This window comes from Alexandromys fortis, unplaced genomic scaffold (genome assembly GCF_014885135.2).
Source record: "Alexandromys fortis isolate MF-2015 unplaced genomic scaffold, M_Fortis_MF-2015_v1.1 scaffold_27, whole genome shotgun sequence".
NCBI lineage: Eukaryota > Metazoa > Chordata > Mammalia > Rodentia > Cricetidae > Alexandromys > Alexandromys fortis.
The window spans coordinates 14,890,446-14,905,253 of NW_026067952.1; the positions used below are offsets into that span (position 1 = coordinate 14,890,446).

At 55.1% G+C, this 14,808-nt stretch overlaps 2 protein-coding genes across 2 annotated transcripts in view; one reads left to right on the top strand and one right to left on the bottom strand.

Annotated features, from left to right (window-relative positions):
* Window positions 1-1,247: 1,247 nt before the first annotated feature.
* Window positions 1,248-3,758, bottom strand: Scrt2 (scratch family transcriptional repressor 2). The gene has a single exon (XM_050150899.1). The coding sequence runs from the start codon at window positions 3,654-3,656 to the stop codon at window positions 2,703-2,705; it is 954 nt and encodes a 317-aa protein (XP_050006856.1). The 5' UTR covers window positions 3,657-3,758; the 3' UTR covers window positions 1,248-2,702.
* A 2,013-nt stretch (window positions 3,759-5,771) lies between these two features.
* Window positions 5,772-14,808, top strand: part of Fam110a (family with sequence similarity 110 member A) — a 98,426-nt gene continuing 89,389 nt past the window's right edge. The window contains exon 1 of the mRNA XM_050150891.1: window positions 5,772-5,959. The gene's annotated coding sequence lies outside the window, so the exon portion shown is untranslated. The remainder of the gene's footprint in view (window positions 5,960-14,808) is intronic.

Below are 14,808 nucleotides of genomic sequence, written 5' to 3' on the forward strand. Positions count from 1 at the left end.
ATTTGGTCAGTGGAATGCTTGCCTGGGATCTGGATGGCAGAAGTGTGCAGGGACCACTTTCTTATTTGACTCTTGTTGCTTTCAAGATGCCCTTGGAGAGCCTGAACTCTGTAGTGACATACAGGCTGTCAGCATATCAAAGATGGAGCTATCAATCAAGGCAGTGGTTGTTGCCTTCTGATCCCTGGACAGCATCTATGGTGCTGTTTTGCTTTTGACAAGTTCTTACTATGCAGCCTTAGCTGGCCTGGAATTTACTATGCAGACCAGGCTAGACTGGGTTGAACTCGCAAGAGGTTTGCCTTCTTTGGCCTCAGTCTGGGTTCTTGACCACCGCCACCTAACTGTGGAAGAAGTAGCTGTCCTGGCAGACGTTCTGCGATGAAGTTCTGGGGTCCAGCTGAGGTCCCCATTTTTTCCTGTGGCTCTTTTCAGCAGCTAATTCTTTAAATTAATTGCCTTCTGCTTGAGTCTAAGCCCCTGATTTAGCATGGAGCTTGTTCTCAGACTGGATAGACAACAGACCAGCACGGGGTGTAGTCACAGAGGCTGCAGGTGGGAGGATGAGGACTGTCACCGCGCGCGGCCTGTGCTACCATTGAAGACTGTGTGTGTTGGGGGAAGGCTGTCCCATAACTGTCATTGTTGGAACATTAGTACACTGTTCCACTCTCAACCGCCCCTCCCAAGGTGTGTGGAGGGAAAACCTATAGGCACTGGGGGCGGGGGGGGGTGTCTAAACGCGGGTCCCCGTCAAAGGTCTGGAGGCACTGGTGAGTGGCCAAAGTCCCTTTAATATCCCTGAATTGCGTTACAAGTAATACTGCTGAAGATGGGGAAAGGAATAGGGGTGGGGATGAGTGGAGGGTACGGCAAGGGAGGGGCCAAAGGCTTAGCATGCATGGGAAATTATTGCTGTCAGAAGTTCCTATTTACAGGGTCAGCACCCTCCATAATTGCTTTTGGTGACCCCTCTCTCTCCCACCATCTCTGCAGCCTCCCTTCCAGGAGCCTGGGGCAGAATGAAGCTCCATCCCTCGGAAGCCCCAGAGAGGGGCCTGGAGCGGGTCTGCAGTCTCCTCCCTCTTTTGTGGCTAGGGGGAGGGGGAAGAGGTCTGAGTGTCCAGGACTCTTGTCCACAAAGAGGACACAGAGGGATGCGGGTAGAGGCGTGTGCTTAAAGCAGAGGGGGCCGGGCCGGTGCGCGCGGAGGTGTGTGCTTCGGTCCTCGCCCGGGCATGCAAAAGCGCGGTGGAGGAGGTAGTGGTGGCCAATAGGCGCCTGGCTGGCAGTCCCGGCCCCTCTGCCCGGGAGAGTTGCATAGTCGTGGCCGGGAGAGAGCACTCCTCCCGGGAGCAGGCCAGAGGCCCCAGCGGGGTCCGGGGCTCAGTCGGTCCCTGGAACCTGGGGTCCCTCTGAAAGAGGAATAAATAAGAAACAAAGGAGGAGGGTCCAGAAGGGCTTCCTGGGACCGGAGTGGAAGGCTCAAGAGGCCGGGGACCTGCCCCGAAATAGGACCTTCTGATGGCCCTTCCCCTGCCAGCTGAAGATCAGCAGGCTCCGCTCCCGCCCCTCCCCCCATTTCTCCAGGCCTCGTCCTAAGGAGTTCAGGCCTCTGATAAGGGTGGTCTTCTCCCCAGACCCATAGGGGAGGAGCAGCGAGCTATGGCCTTGCTGACCCTGCTCCTCGACTTCCCAGTCCAGCTGGGGAAGCCAGACAATCCCTGGGTGAAGCCAAGAGATTAAATAGAATAATAAATAGATAAATAAATAAATACACAAATAAATAGCTGAAGGGGCCCTGCCAGATGAGGGGTAGGGTCCATGGGTGAGGGGCAGAGGTGAACCTGTGGTCCTGGGGTGAGGGAAAGTGCTCAGATAATCCTGGAAAGGCGCAGCTCCCTGCCTGAGGCCTAGGCAGGAACTGTCCTGGGGTAAGAAGGGTCACCTGAGAGGGCAGAGCCCTGGGCTGCCTCCCAAGTCTGTTCCCAGCTAGGAAAACTGAGGAATGGAGATCTACTAGAGGGAAGCTGGAGAGAGCAGGGAGTAGAATGGCTGATGAGATCCAGGAAGACTAAGGAGGGTGGAAGTGTCAGGTAGGACGTGTGAGTGGCTGGACCTAAGGCCTAAGCATCGAGGGGCTCAGGGGTGGACAGGCAGGGGACTCCAGGAGGGGTGAAGATTAGATTCTCGGATAGACACGCGCGTACACACACACACACACACACACACACACACACACACACACACTCAGCAGAGAGACCCAAAGGATCGGACTGTGTGGACAGGGAAACTGAGGCAGACAGGAAGTCAAGGGTACATTCGGGTTTAGAATGAGGGCTCCAATAGAGGAATGACTCAGCTGAGAAATGAGAAGAAAGCTCTAGTAAGGAGCACAGCTTAGAGTCGGGGCCGGAGAAACTTCCAGCGCAGGGACCCGAAGAGGTACGGACCTGGTGCCTGAGTTGGGAGCCTTAAAGGCCAGACTTGGAGTCAAGGTCCGAGTTGTGGCCAGAATGGACAATGTGGGTGGGCGCAAAGGGGGATCTGGTGCAGGAAATGAGTGGTGGGCTTGGTGGGGGTCGAAAAGAAAATCCTGGGTCAAGATGGGGTTCACCCTCACCCCGCCGAGGGTGCAGGCAGGGGAGACGCTAGACTGAGGGGTGGGAGAAGCCTCTGCGGGCACCCTGCGTAGCGGAGGCTCAACTGGCCGGGCCGGCGGGGGGCGGCGGTTCGGCAGCCTTGACGCATGCGGCCTCGCAGTGCTTGTGGAGGTAGGACTTGAGAGCGAAGCTCTTGTCGCACTGGCGGCAGCGGTAATGCTTGAAGGCCGAGTGCGTCTGCATGTGCGCGCGCAGGTTGGAGCGGTCGGCGAAGGCCTTGCCGCAGTGCGCGCAGCCGAAGGGCTTCTCGCCGGTGTGCGAGCGCATGTGGCCCTGGAGCAGCCAGGGCCGGGAGAAGGCCTTGCCGCACACGCCGCACTTGTGGCGCAGGTTGTGCGTGAGCACATGCATGGCGAGCGCGGGCATGGACACGTAGGCCTTGCCGCACGTCGGGCACTTGCGCGCCAGCTGGCTGTCCAGGCTGCGGTGCGTCTGCTTGTGGCGGCTCAGGTTCGACGACGTGGCGTACGTCTTGCCGCACTCTGCGCATGCGTGCCGATGCCCGCCGCCCGCTGTCGCCCCCGAGCGACCCGCGCGCTCTCCGCCGCCGCCGCCGGCGTCGCCCGCGCCTGCCGCGTCCCCGCTAGCCCCGGCCCGGCGCCTCCGCGAGCGCCCGTCGGAGATGAAGAAGGCGTCCATGGAGTAGCTGTCGGTCACGGCCGCCTCCCCGCGGAAGTAGCGCGCCGACAGGCTGGACTGCGGGCTCTCGGGATCGCTGTACTCTTCCGACGCCGCGGCCGGGTACGCGGGTTCGGCGGGCGCCAGCTCCAGCCCAGGCTTCTGCTCGCCATCGTAGCCGCTGGGGGGCAGGCAGTGCCCCACATAACCTACGGGTGACAAGGAGGGGAGTGAGGATGCGGGAGATGCGGGGGTGGGGTCCCCCGCAGGCCGCCTTGCACCGATGCTCACCCAGCCGGCCTGCCCACCCAGGCCTTCCTGGGTGAACCTCTGTTGGTGAAGAGATTGGCTCGGCTCTGCCCACTTGGCTTTCATTGTCACAAGTGTGCACAACAATGCGCTGGAAGTAGCCTTTCCCTTTCTAGGTGAAGAGATTGAGGCACAGGGGGCAGCAAGCAATCTAAGCTTGCAGAAGCTCTGCAGTCCAAAGATGCCCATACCCACCCCAAGAATTATTTTGCCTTTTCACCTCTGTAACATGCGCGAACATAAGTCTCTGGGTTTTTTTTTTTTTTTTGATTTTAATATTTTGTTAGGGGACCATGTAGCCCCGGCTGACCTGGAACTTATTTTGTAGTTAATTAAGCTGGCATCTAACTCACAGAGATCCTCCCGTCTCTGCCTCCTGAGTGCATTCGATACTACAAAACAGCTTTTGCCTTCATCGAATTTCAGAGATAGGAGAATCATCTGAGCTCAGGAATTTGAGGCCAGTGTAGGCAGTGCAGCGAGACCCCCATCTTTAAAAATGTTTGCTTTGGCCGGGCGGTGGTGGCCCACGCCTTTAATGCCAGCACTCAGGAGGCAGAGGCAGGAGAATCTCTGTGAGTTCGAGGCCAACCTGGTCTACAGAGTGAGTTCCAGGACTGGCTCCATAGCTACTGAGAAACCCTGTCTGGGGAAAAAAAAATGTTTGCTTTAAATGGAGTTTGTAAGTAGACACCCAACTTCAGGGTTTTTGACAGAACCCAATATAAAGTGATAAACATGTAAGTATTAAGCACTTACCGTCTGTCAGCCTGGACTTTATCCTTTACAAAGGCCAACTCAATCATCATAGGAAATATAGTTCCCATTACACATGTGAAGAAATCGAGAGTGCACAATAATTGCTATGTAAATGTTAGCATTATAATTACACTTCTTTTCTTTCCGCTCCAACAGTGCTTCAATGAAGCTTGTTTGTCTGCCTCTCCCACCACACTGCACTCGAGTTCTCTGGGCTTGGGTCTGTGTACTCCGCCCTGCCTGGCACACAGCAGGTGTGTAAGTATAACGAGTGAATGCTGCATAAAGGAATCAGAGCCCCACTAGACTCCACCCTCCAAGAGAACTTACCAGTCAAGAGTGTGGCGTCTAATCACTACACCAGGATAGAGAGCCCTTGGTGTGTGTGTGTGTGTGAGAGAGAGAGAGACAGAGAGAGAGAGAGAGAGAGAGAGAGAGAGAGAGAGAGAGAGAGATGCTCACTCTCCACCTGTTCTGCTGGAGTCTGGACCAGAAATCCTGTCTGTCACGTGTTTGAGAGACTGCTGTGTGGGCAGGGTGAGGCTCTCTCAGGGGACTTGGAGGGGCTTCTGGAGAGCAGGGGCCACACCATTTGTCTCTGACTCCCATGGCCTCTTCAGATCTTAGTGTTTTCCCTGAGGAGCCTGGGGGCTGGGCTCCTCAGAGAGTTCCTGGCAGACACTGAGCAAACTTATCATCCAACACTTAATTACCAAGTGTCCCCATTGTCCTTTGATTCCAGAGAACAATGGAGGTTAGGCCCTTTCTCCTGCTCTCACAGCTGAGGAGCTGAGGAGTGGCATTCCCATTTGCCCCTCTACTTCTGACCTCTGGGACCTGTAACGCCCCTCTGCCCAGGGCTTCCCCCATGAAGGAGCAGCTGGAAGAGGGCTTTGTAAGCGTGATTCCAGCAATGTCTGGCAGGCTGGGCACTTTGGCCAGCTTCGTTTCCCTTAAAGGGCCTGGCTGACTATCTCCAGCCTTCTGCCTTTTCTCGCATCTGGGATGATCCCAGGTTGAGATCTGGACAAACCACTTCCAACACTCCTAGTCTGTGTCTGTATTTCTCTGTCCTGTGTGTGGTCTGCACAGGAGCTGCTGCACACAGAAATCACTGGGGAGTCAGAGTGGGTGACTCAACAGTAAGGGACTCTGTGGTCGGGAGCAAGGGTGCAGTGGTAGAGACTTAATTCAAGAGTAGGGGTGACTACCCTGGAAGCACTCATCTCCCTCCCGTCTGCTTTCAGCTTGGAAGGTCAGACTGCCCATGCCAGGAGTCGGTCTGTCACTTTGTCAAGGGCTGGGTTGTTTATCTGGTGGTTACTCCAAGACCCAGTCCTCCTTCAGCCTCCCCACGTGGTGCAACTAACAGAGCTGCTTGCTGAGCACGTCCTGGGTGCCAGGCTCTTTTCTGAGAGCTCTACTGCCACTTCTGAGTCCTCTCAAAAATGTCTTACTGACAGATAAGGAAACCAAGAGTGGTGGGACCTGCTCATGGGGTGGAACCAAGAGCAGAACCCACTCTGCGTGTTCCCTGTACCCTAGGGAACCCCCAGGAACAGGAAATGGCTGGGCCCCTCCCATCTACAGGGCCCCAACAATGGTACCCGGTAAGTGCTTGTGAAGTGAATGTAATCAGGTGTTTACCAGTTAGCCTGGCTTACCATCCCGGCAGCCCAGCTGTCCTGTCTGCCTGCTCTTGGCACAGTTCTGCGCCTCACAGGGCCCCAGCCATGGAAAGGGAAGGGCAGTTTGACGCCAGAACAGGTACTAGCAGAATGACCTTGGGCTAGTCATCTGCCCTCTTGTGCCTTGGGTCCCTGTAAATGAGGGTAGGCAGTGGTCATGTGATCATGTGACCAGCATGGTTCATTACTTATTTGTTATTTGTTTGTTTGCTTGTATTTTCGAGACAGGGTATTACTGTGTAGCTCTGGCTGTCCTAGAACTCATTACGTAGCGCAGACTGGCCTAGAACTCACAGGGATCCACTTGCCTCTGCCTCCTAAGTGATGGGATTAAAGGTGTGTGCCATTATGCCAGGCAGGGACCACCACAGTGTATGCTCTTAGTAATGGATGGCGACATACTGGCTAAAAGCATCACTTGGGAAGCAGTCTGCCTGCGTGAGGCTGTGCCGTTACCAGTCCCAGCTGTGTGGCTGTGGTGGTTTGAATGAGATGTCTCCCGTGGGCTTAGATTTCTGAATTTTCAGCCCCAGTTGGTGGCACTGTTTGGGTAGGTTTAGGAGGTATGACTTGGTGAAGTGTGTCTGTGGAGAGCAGGCTTTGAGGTTTCACGCCTCACGCCATTTCCAGAATGCTCTCTCTGCTTCATGCCTGCCATTGAAAATGTAAGCGCTCAGCTTCCTACTCCAGCCATCACACCGCCATTGCGGTCATGAACTTGTATCTCTCTGGAGCCATGGGCCCAAATAAACTTTGATAAGTTTCCTCGTTCATAGTGTTTTATCATATCATAGCAACAGAAAAGGAAGCAGTGCAGTGACCTTGGTCCATCAGATCATACCTCAGTCCTGTCGTTCCCCCCACCCCCACCTTTGGAACTGAGCCCAGGGCCTTGTGCTTGCTAAGATAAACACTCTGATACTGAGTTACCTTCCTGGCCATAACTGTGTGACCTTGGACAACTTATTTGACTCCTCTGTACCTCTGCAACATCAGTAAAGGACCCTCACTAGATGTTAGGCTCTGTTTGAAGTATTTTGCATGAGTGACCATTCCATCCTCACAACAGGACACCAAGTCCCAAGGAAGTGAAATGATGTTCGCTGTGCCTGACTCTAACTGGAGTTTTGTGATTTGGTTTCTTTGGTATCCATCTGGGAGCATCTTGCTGCTTATCTCTGGGCCTCTGTTGCCTCTTTTGGGTTATGTAATTTCCCCCATCATATTTTGATGAAAAAAGCTAGTGTGTAGTAGGAGCTCAACTCATGTGCTGCTTGTGGTGCCCTCTGCTGGTGACTTGCAGCACTGCAGCATCTTATCCTGATACAGAGCCCTATGAAAATAGGGGTTCCTCAAACAACAGCTGCTCATTTGCCTAGGGATACATACGGGGTTGCCTTCAGGACCAGCTCCATAAGCCAATGTTAGGATCTATGAGATTTAGCATAGGGACATTATACGAAGACACTTTGCTTAACCATGTCCAGATTGGGTGGGTTTTACTTTGTGACATTCATTAGCCAGGTTGCCTAACCTCTGGGTTCAGCATGCGTGGGAAGAAGGTTGACTAGGATGCATGGAAGACTCTTCTGTATTATGGTGGAACCACTTCCAGTGTGATGCCCTTTGTCCCCTCTACATCTTACTCCTTCATACTCCCTGTTCTCTTCAGAGGTCTCCCCACTTTGTGACACCGGGCAGAGGGTTCAGGATTAGCCCACCATACCTGCACAAGGGAGTTTCTCATAAAAGCGATTGAGATAACGCATGTACAGCACTCGGGCCAACACCAGGCACTCGGCATCCAGCCTCTCAAGCCCTTGCCGTTATCATTCCTGTATTTTCTGGGGATGTCCAGAGACATAGTGTCTCAGGCTGCCATGTGACCTTGGGCAAGGCACCTTGCTTCTTTGGCCTGAGCCCTGGAAGATCCTTTGCAACACTGTACACCAGGCTTTGAACCTTAGCATAGAACCACTCAGGGCTGGGCTGTAGAAGACTACCCTCCAGCTGACCAGCAGAGCAGACACTTAGCTCACTCCCGGCTCCTGTGCAGAGACTCTAGCTGTGTGACCTCAGTTAAATCCTGAGGCTGAAACCCCAGGCACAGGGACCAGAAGAGCCTCTGCCATGATTGTGGGGAGTACTCAGGTGGCAGGCGTGCGCTCTAGACTGCAGCATCCATTTCAAAAGCTTCTAGTGCCACAGGAGTGATAGGAAGAGAAATTACAGAGATTTACATGCTGAGTCCCCTGCACGCTGCCTCATGCACCTGCTTGACCCTAGGGTCTGAGAGGAGGACTCTTATAGTCCTACTGTGTCTGCTAGCTCTGAAGTCAGCACCAACCAGCCCTGGGAACAGCTGTTACAGTATGCCAGAGGCCCAGTGAGGGCAGAGGACTTGGCCAAGGTCACTAGACAGGGAGTCAGGCTTCAGGACCCAGAGCCAGTATTTCCTCCAGAGCACCAGAGAGAGACTGGAGGCCTATGGGGAAGGGAAGAGAAGCAGCTGGGTGGGGGTGTCTCCCAATAGTGCCACCCAGTTGGCCTGTGTCTCATAGGGTATTGACGTGATGGACTGGGGAGAAGCCGTCGCTCTGGGAAAAGGAACGGCTCTCTGTTCATCTTTGTAAATGATACTCAACAGTAGTGACTCACACTTATGGAGCACTGACTGTGTGTGAGGCCTGGGCTGAGGCTTGGTGACATTAGCTCAAGTATAAGGTCATACCCTCCCACACCTTTCTGAAGAAGCTAGAGCCTGGGGGGGGGGGCAGGATCCTCCCAGGGTCACAGGAGCTCTCGTCAGAGCCTGCCTGCTTTTCATGGAGCCCAAAGCTCTTCTTCTCGGTGTCTCCCAAGACTGCCAGGTGCCAAGTATCCTCCAGGGAATTTCTAGCCCCAGTCCCACCCCCCTGTTCTGAGATGGGCAGAAGAGGGGGCTGCTGGGTTCCTGGAGAGGACTCATCCTGCTGCAGTGGGGGCCGCGGGGATGCTGCGTGGGTATATTTAGAGCTATTTCTTGCTGTGCCAGGGCCTCAGGCCTCAAGAATCAGCGCCAGCCAGCTGAGCAGAAAGCCAGGTCTGTCAGCAGCAAAGCAGGATAAAAATAGTTTCTCCTGTCTGCTCGCAGAGCTGGGCAAAGGGGCTGGGTACCTCCCCCTCCCCCTATTATAGCATCTTTGTTAGCTGTTCCCTGGGCACTGGACCAGAATGACACCCACCTTCTCTAAAGGCCTGGCAGCTGGTACATCTGTACATCTGCCCACAGGGGTGCAGGGGGCAGAGTGAGGGGTCTGGCTGAACACAACCAGGGCTGCAGAGCCCGGGGCCGATGCCCACTGACCCAGGCCCAAGGGGCTTCTAGAGAATTCCAACTCTCCTCCCCCACACTGACTCCTGAAATTCCCTATGTTCTGGGCTTTCCTGACAATGACCCAGTTCCTGTGTCTCACAGGGAAGTCCATGGCTCTGTGGGAATCAATAGGAAGGACTTTGCTAGGGGCTGTGGTGATGGGAGCAGTGGCTTGGGGTCCGGAGTTACCAGCACTGGCTGCTGAGGCCGCGTCCTGCTCCCCTCTGCTTGTCTGGTTCTGGGCTTCCTGAGCACAGGTGCACTGCACACAGTCTACCTTCTCTTCCGCGTTCCTCATTCCTGCCCTTCCCTTTCTCTGCCCCAGAAGAGTACAATCAAAAGATTCCCTTCCAAAGCCCCTCCCCAGAGACTGGCAGCAGACACTCACTCCAGGAGGAAACACCAGGAAAGCAGGCCGAAGGGGCCTGGGGCCTCCAGCTTGCCCAACAGCATCTCAGGCTACCCTCTACCCCACATAAGGCCCCCAGGCTATGGGCCCTAGAGCACTCAATATGGATGTATGAAAGGCTCCATCATCTTTAGATCCCAGGCACCCTCCCTGCCTTTTTCCCCTCTGTAGATTGCAGCAATTCTCCCAAACTGTCCTCTCCTTGCAGGGTGAGTATGTGAGCACGTGTGTGTGACCCCAGAGACCTTGGGCCTGGAGTGCTCTCCTGCCCTCTCTCGGGAATCACGGCCAGCTTCCGTCTCCCTTAGGGACCCAGATCTCTCATTCTGGGTGGGTCCTACTATTCCATACCCCTACTGAGCCCTGATAGGGAAACTGATTCTTGAGTCCCCAGTCAGAGCTGAACTAGGGCATGCTCAGCTACTCCGTCGTGACAGAGAAACTGAGGCTGAGGAAGATAAGCTAAAGCTACCCCCAAAATGTCTACCTTAGGCAAGCTTGAGATGATCTGGAATGACCTTGGACTGGAAATTGGACCTAGACCTTAGTCCTGGACCTAGAATCTTGAGCTGGAGCAGTTTCTAGGCATTGAATGTGCTCTGGATACCAGACCTGGTCCTGTAAGCTTAGGCACTAACTTTGGACCTAGAGTCTGGGCCTACTCCTCAACCTGAAGTTGGATATAAGCATGGGACCTGGACACGTACATGTCTTTAACTTGGACCTCAGCTCTAGATCAAGACCAACACATAGTTACAAACACATGGGCCTGCTGTGTGTTCTTGGGCACCTACCCAGCCTTCTCTGGGGTCCCTCAGCTGAGGGATTTGGGTAGTCCCCTGCATCCCCAGATGGACTTTTTGAGGTGTGGGAAAGATAGGTCTATTTAACTGGGTTCCCAGGCCCAGCTCTGGAGCGACGACTCGGCGCCATCAGAGGCAGTGAAAGGAAGTGGAAGCCTGTGTAATGTGGTCAGCTAGATAAGCCCATGGGTAGGATAGGAGCGCTCTTGAGCCTGCTGGGGGAGACTTAATGTAGCTGCAGAGGGCAGACAACTGTGTTATTGGATCGGCATTGATCCCTGTCTGCCAGGAGGGTGCACTCTGAAAGGGTGTGGGTAGGACAGGGCTGGGGTAGAGAGGGAGGGGCCCTGGCTCCCAGCTGGAGGTCAGAGGCATGTGTGAGGGGAGATGTCCTTGGCAGGGGTCCACAGAGACCACTGATAAGCAGACAGTAAGCAGCTGCCTTGTCCGAAATGCAGAGTCCCAGCACAGAGCAATGGGCTCTGGGACTAGGAGGGTGGGCTTGGTAGAGTTGGAGGGCTAGGTTTTGTGGGGAGGAAGGAGAATAACAGTTGGCACTTCCGAGAGATAAATCTATGCTCAGAGACACCCTGGGAACTGAGAGAAGAGAAGGCTCCATGGAGGTCACCAAGGGGAGAAGGCTTGTTGAAAGCTAGGGGACTTAGGACTTTGTCTCTTTTCTTCTAGGAGCTCTGGAAGACTCTGTCCTGAGTTCTTCCAACTTGGAGGGGGCGTCTCTTCTCTATTTGAGATTCTGTAACCCTGGAGTCAGTCTAGAACCATGTACACAAGATGTTTACCTTTAGAGGCTAAAAAGAGACTAGAAAAGGAGGAGGGAGTATGTGCATGTCTGTGATGTGTGTGGGGGGTGTTCTCTAGGAATTCTCTAAAATTCTTAGGCACTCCCAGAGATGGGGGTTCACCTCACTTGGAGTTCTCTGCCATTATGAGAAAGCCTATTCCTCTGGCTTCTGCATCCACAGTTCCTTCCCTCCATGACCCCACCTCCAGCCTCATCCTAACCCTGAAGCCCAAGCTGCAGAAATGGCTTGTAAGAGGATCTTTCTAATAACTGGAACTCCCTGCAGCCCCAGGCCCTCCCTTCTTCCTCCTTCTCCCTCCATCCCTCCCTGTTTCTTCTCCTCTCCCCCTCCTTTCTTTCCCCTTGTTTACACAGCACACTTACACACGCTGGGAGAGAGGGGGAAAATCGTCAGCTCAGCAATTTTTCACACTTCTCTCAAATGCTCAGCAAGGTTATTTCCGGCAGAGCGGAGAGACAACGGGCCACCAGGAGCCAGTAGGCTCTCTGAGGACCCTCAGAACACTTACCCACTCAGGGAGCCCACATTGCCCGGTCTGGCCACACCCCATGGAGGGAGGAGGTCCATGCAAAACAAGACAGAGTAGACCCTATGTTTTCTAGGTGGAAGGCTACACGGGCCATCTTGATTTCCACACTAACCATTCACAACAGACAGGGCAAGACGCCTTTACCACGAGGCAGCTGGCACAGACCTAATCTGGGAAAACTTTGCCTCTCAGACATAGTGGGTGAAGAGAGCCCCAAGGAAACCATGACAGCAGATCCCAGCACCCCCTTAGATCCAGTGTCTCTGACATCAGTTAACCTTCCACGGAAACCTAGCTTGTCAAAGTTGGAGGGATGCTTAGTACATGACATCTAAGCTATTGCTTGCACTGCTGGGGAGGCTGAGGACCAAAGAAGGGGAGGCACTTGCCCAAGGTCATCACAGATCCAGAGCTACTCTATAGAGTCCCAAGCCAGGCATGTAGCTAGAGCAGCTCCAGGCTTTCCCAGAGGGCAAGGCGTTGATGATCTGTCTCTTTAGGAAAGGGACAAAGGCAGGGACAGTTCTAGGCTGCTGCACCTGGTGGGACCTCTGTAAAGACACCTCCATCTCCATCTGTATTCCCCATCATTCATGTGGGGGTCTATCGTCTATCCAAAGCCTGTTTGAACAAAATTCAAGGCCAGGCATTTCTTGCCTCCCTCCTGAGCAACAGCCTGCAGTTTGGCTGTGAAATTCTCTGGGTTTCCTCAGTTGGCCCAGGGACAGGATCAGGGGGCCTCAGGAGTTTTATGTAAGTCTCCTAAGGGATCCTATGGACCCCAAACCCTCAGAGACTTCACTTCCTTCATACCAGCTCCCTGCACATGTTCCCCAGTCTTGGCACAACTCCAGGTCCACCCTCTGTCCTGCCAGCCCTCAGCCCAGACATCTCCTGGGCTTTTCTGCCTTCTACCCCAAGGTCCTGGAGCTTAAGAAAAGAGGAGGACAGAAGAGTGGGAGATGGGGGCAAAGGAGTGGAGGGCTCTGTGGGTAGCTGAGTGGAGCCAGAAGCTGAGGGGCTCTAAGAAGCACCCTGATGGCTGCCTAACTTCTGTGACCTTGATGAGGTCACAGAGCGCTTTGCTCAGCACCTTCTCTCACCTGGCTCGGCAGAGTGCTGACAAGTGGCTGAGCGCTTGGAAGTCTCTTAGGAGTTGCCCCCAACCTCCTGGGTTCCTGCTTGTCACTTCCATTCCCAGTTCAGACTCATTCTTGGTACCTTGTTCTTGTTCTCCTAGCCCTGTGATGTCAGAGGTCTCATGGACCAAAGCGACTCCTCCTTCCCAGACACCTGTCCTGGTGGGGCTGTTGAGTGCTATCATGATCCATCCCCTTGGTGAGAAACAGTTTCACAGAAGCACCCTTCTCTTGATATCTGAATGTCACCCCCTTTGGGTCTTGAATGACCTCTCTTGTCCCCCAAGCCCTTCTCCCTTAGAAGAACTTGCTCTAAGAAGAGATGCGGAGTGGGGGTGGGGCAGGACATAGAGGGTTTCAGAGGAGCAGCAGGTTTAGTTGTTAGGGGTGAGAAGCCGGAGGAGAGGACGAGTGCCATCCAATGGACCAGAAGGCGCCCTGGGGGAACCCCTTCCAATAATCTCATCTTTTGAGTCCCTAGGACAGGCCCAGCCTTTGGCAGGCATGTAACAGAGGGTAACAAAAGAGTTGGAGAGAGGAGGGCTGGAGAGCACTTGTCTGGCATTGCCAGGGGGAGTATGGTTGAAGGGAGGCGGGGTGCGCCCACTTTCCCCAAAGAGCCAATCTCCTCTCCACAGGGATTGGCAGTCCTGGTCCCTTACCTTCCCATCAGGGATCATACAGTCAGCCAGTCTTCCTCCTTCAACACTGAGAGGTTACTCCAAGCCGCCCCCACTAGCGTTTTAGAGGTTTCCTCTCTCTGTCACCCCCTCACTCCAGCCGTATTCTAGGGTCACAACTTTCAAAGTCCCGGCTGGCGCGTGGCTGCGGGATTAGTCGACCCTGCCACTTTCCTTTGTACGACCTAGCCCCAGCCCCGCCCGGCAGGCCCTCAGGAAGTCCCGGGGCGCACTCGGCCTGGGACGTCTCCTCTGGGGTTCTCTTCTGTGACCCAAGTTGGGGAACCCTTGCTCCCCTCCCCTAGGGCCCACTCACCGTTGTCCCCCGGAGGCCCGCGGGAGCCGGGCAGCACGTAGGCAGTCTCCAGGGGGTGGTAGGTGGGGGCTGGCACCCCGCTGCACTGGAAGCCATCCGCTTTGATCTTCTTCACCAGGAAGGAACGCGGCATGGTGCCGCCGGGCGGGGGGCTCGCCGGGGCACTGGCGGCCCGGTGGGGGAGGCAGCCGGCCGGCGCGATTGGCTGTCGGCGCGGGCTTCAGCACTGGACAGCTCCCAGCGGGCGGGCCGCCGCGGAGCCGGCTGGGCGGCGACGGCCTCGGCTCCGGCTCGGGTGCCGCTCGGGCGCGGCGGCGGCGGCGGCAGCGGCGGCGGCGGCGGCGCGCACACTGGCGGTCGCTGGAGCTGTGCTCAGCACTCCGGCTTTCGGCTTTATATGGGACGCAGGCTGGAGGAGATCAGGTGGTCCCCCAGCAATGGAACTGTTCGGCGCTCTAATCCATCAAATGTCCCCCAGGACAATCGCTCCGCACACGTTCCCCTGAACCGGCGGAGGGGGCAGGCCAGGCGCAGAGAGGAACGAACAAGCAGGAGGGGAGAAAGTGAGAGGGACACAGGCGCAGAGAGAGAGAGAGAGAGAGAGAGAGAGAGAGAGAGAGAATGAATCAGAATGTGTGCGCGAATGTGTGTGTGTGAGAGAGAATGAATCAGACTGTGTGCGCAAATATGTGTGTGTGTGTGTGTGTGTGTGTGTG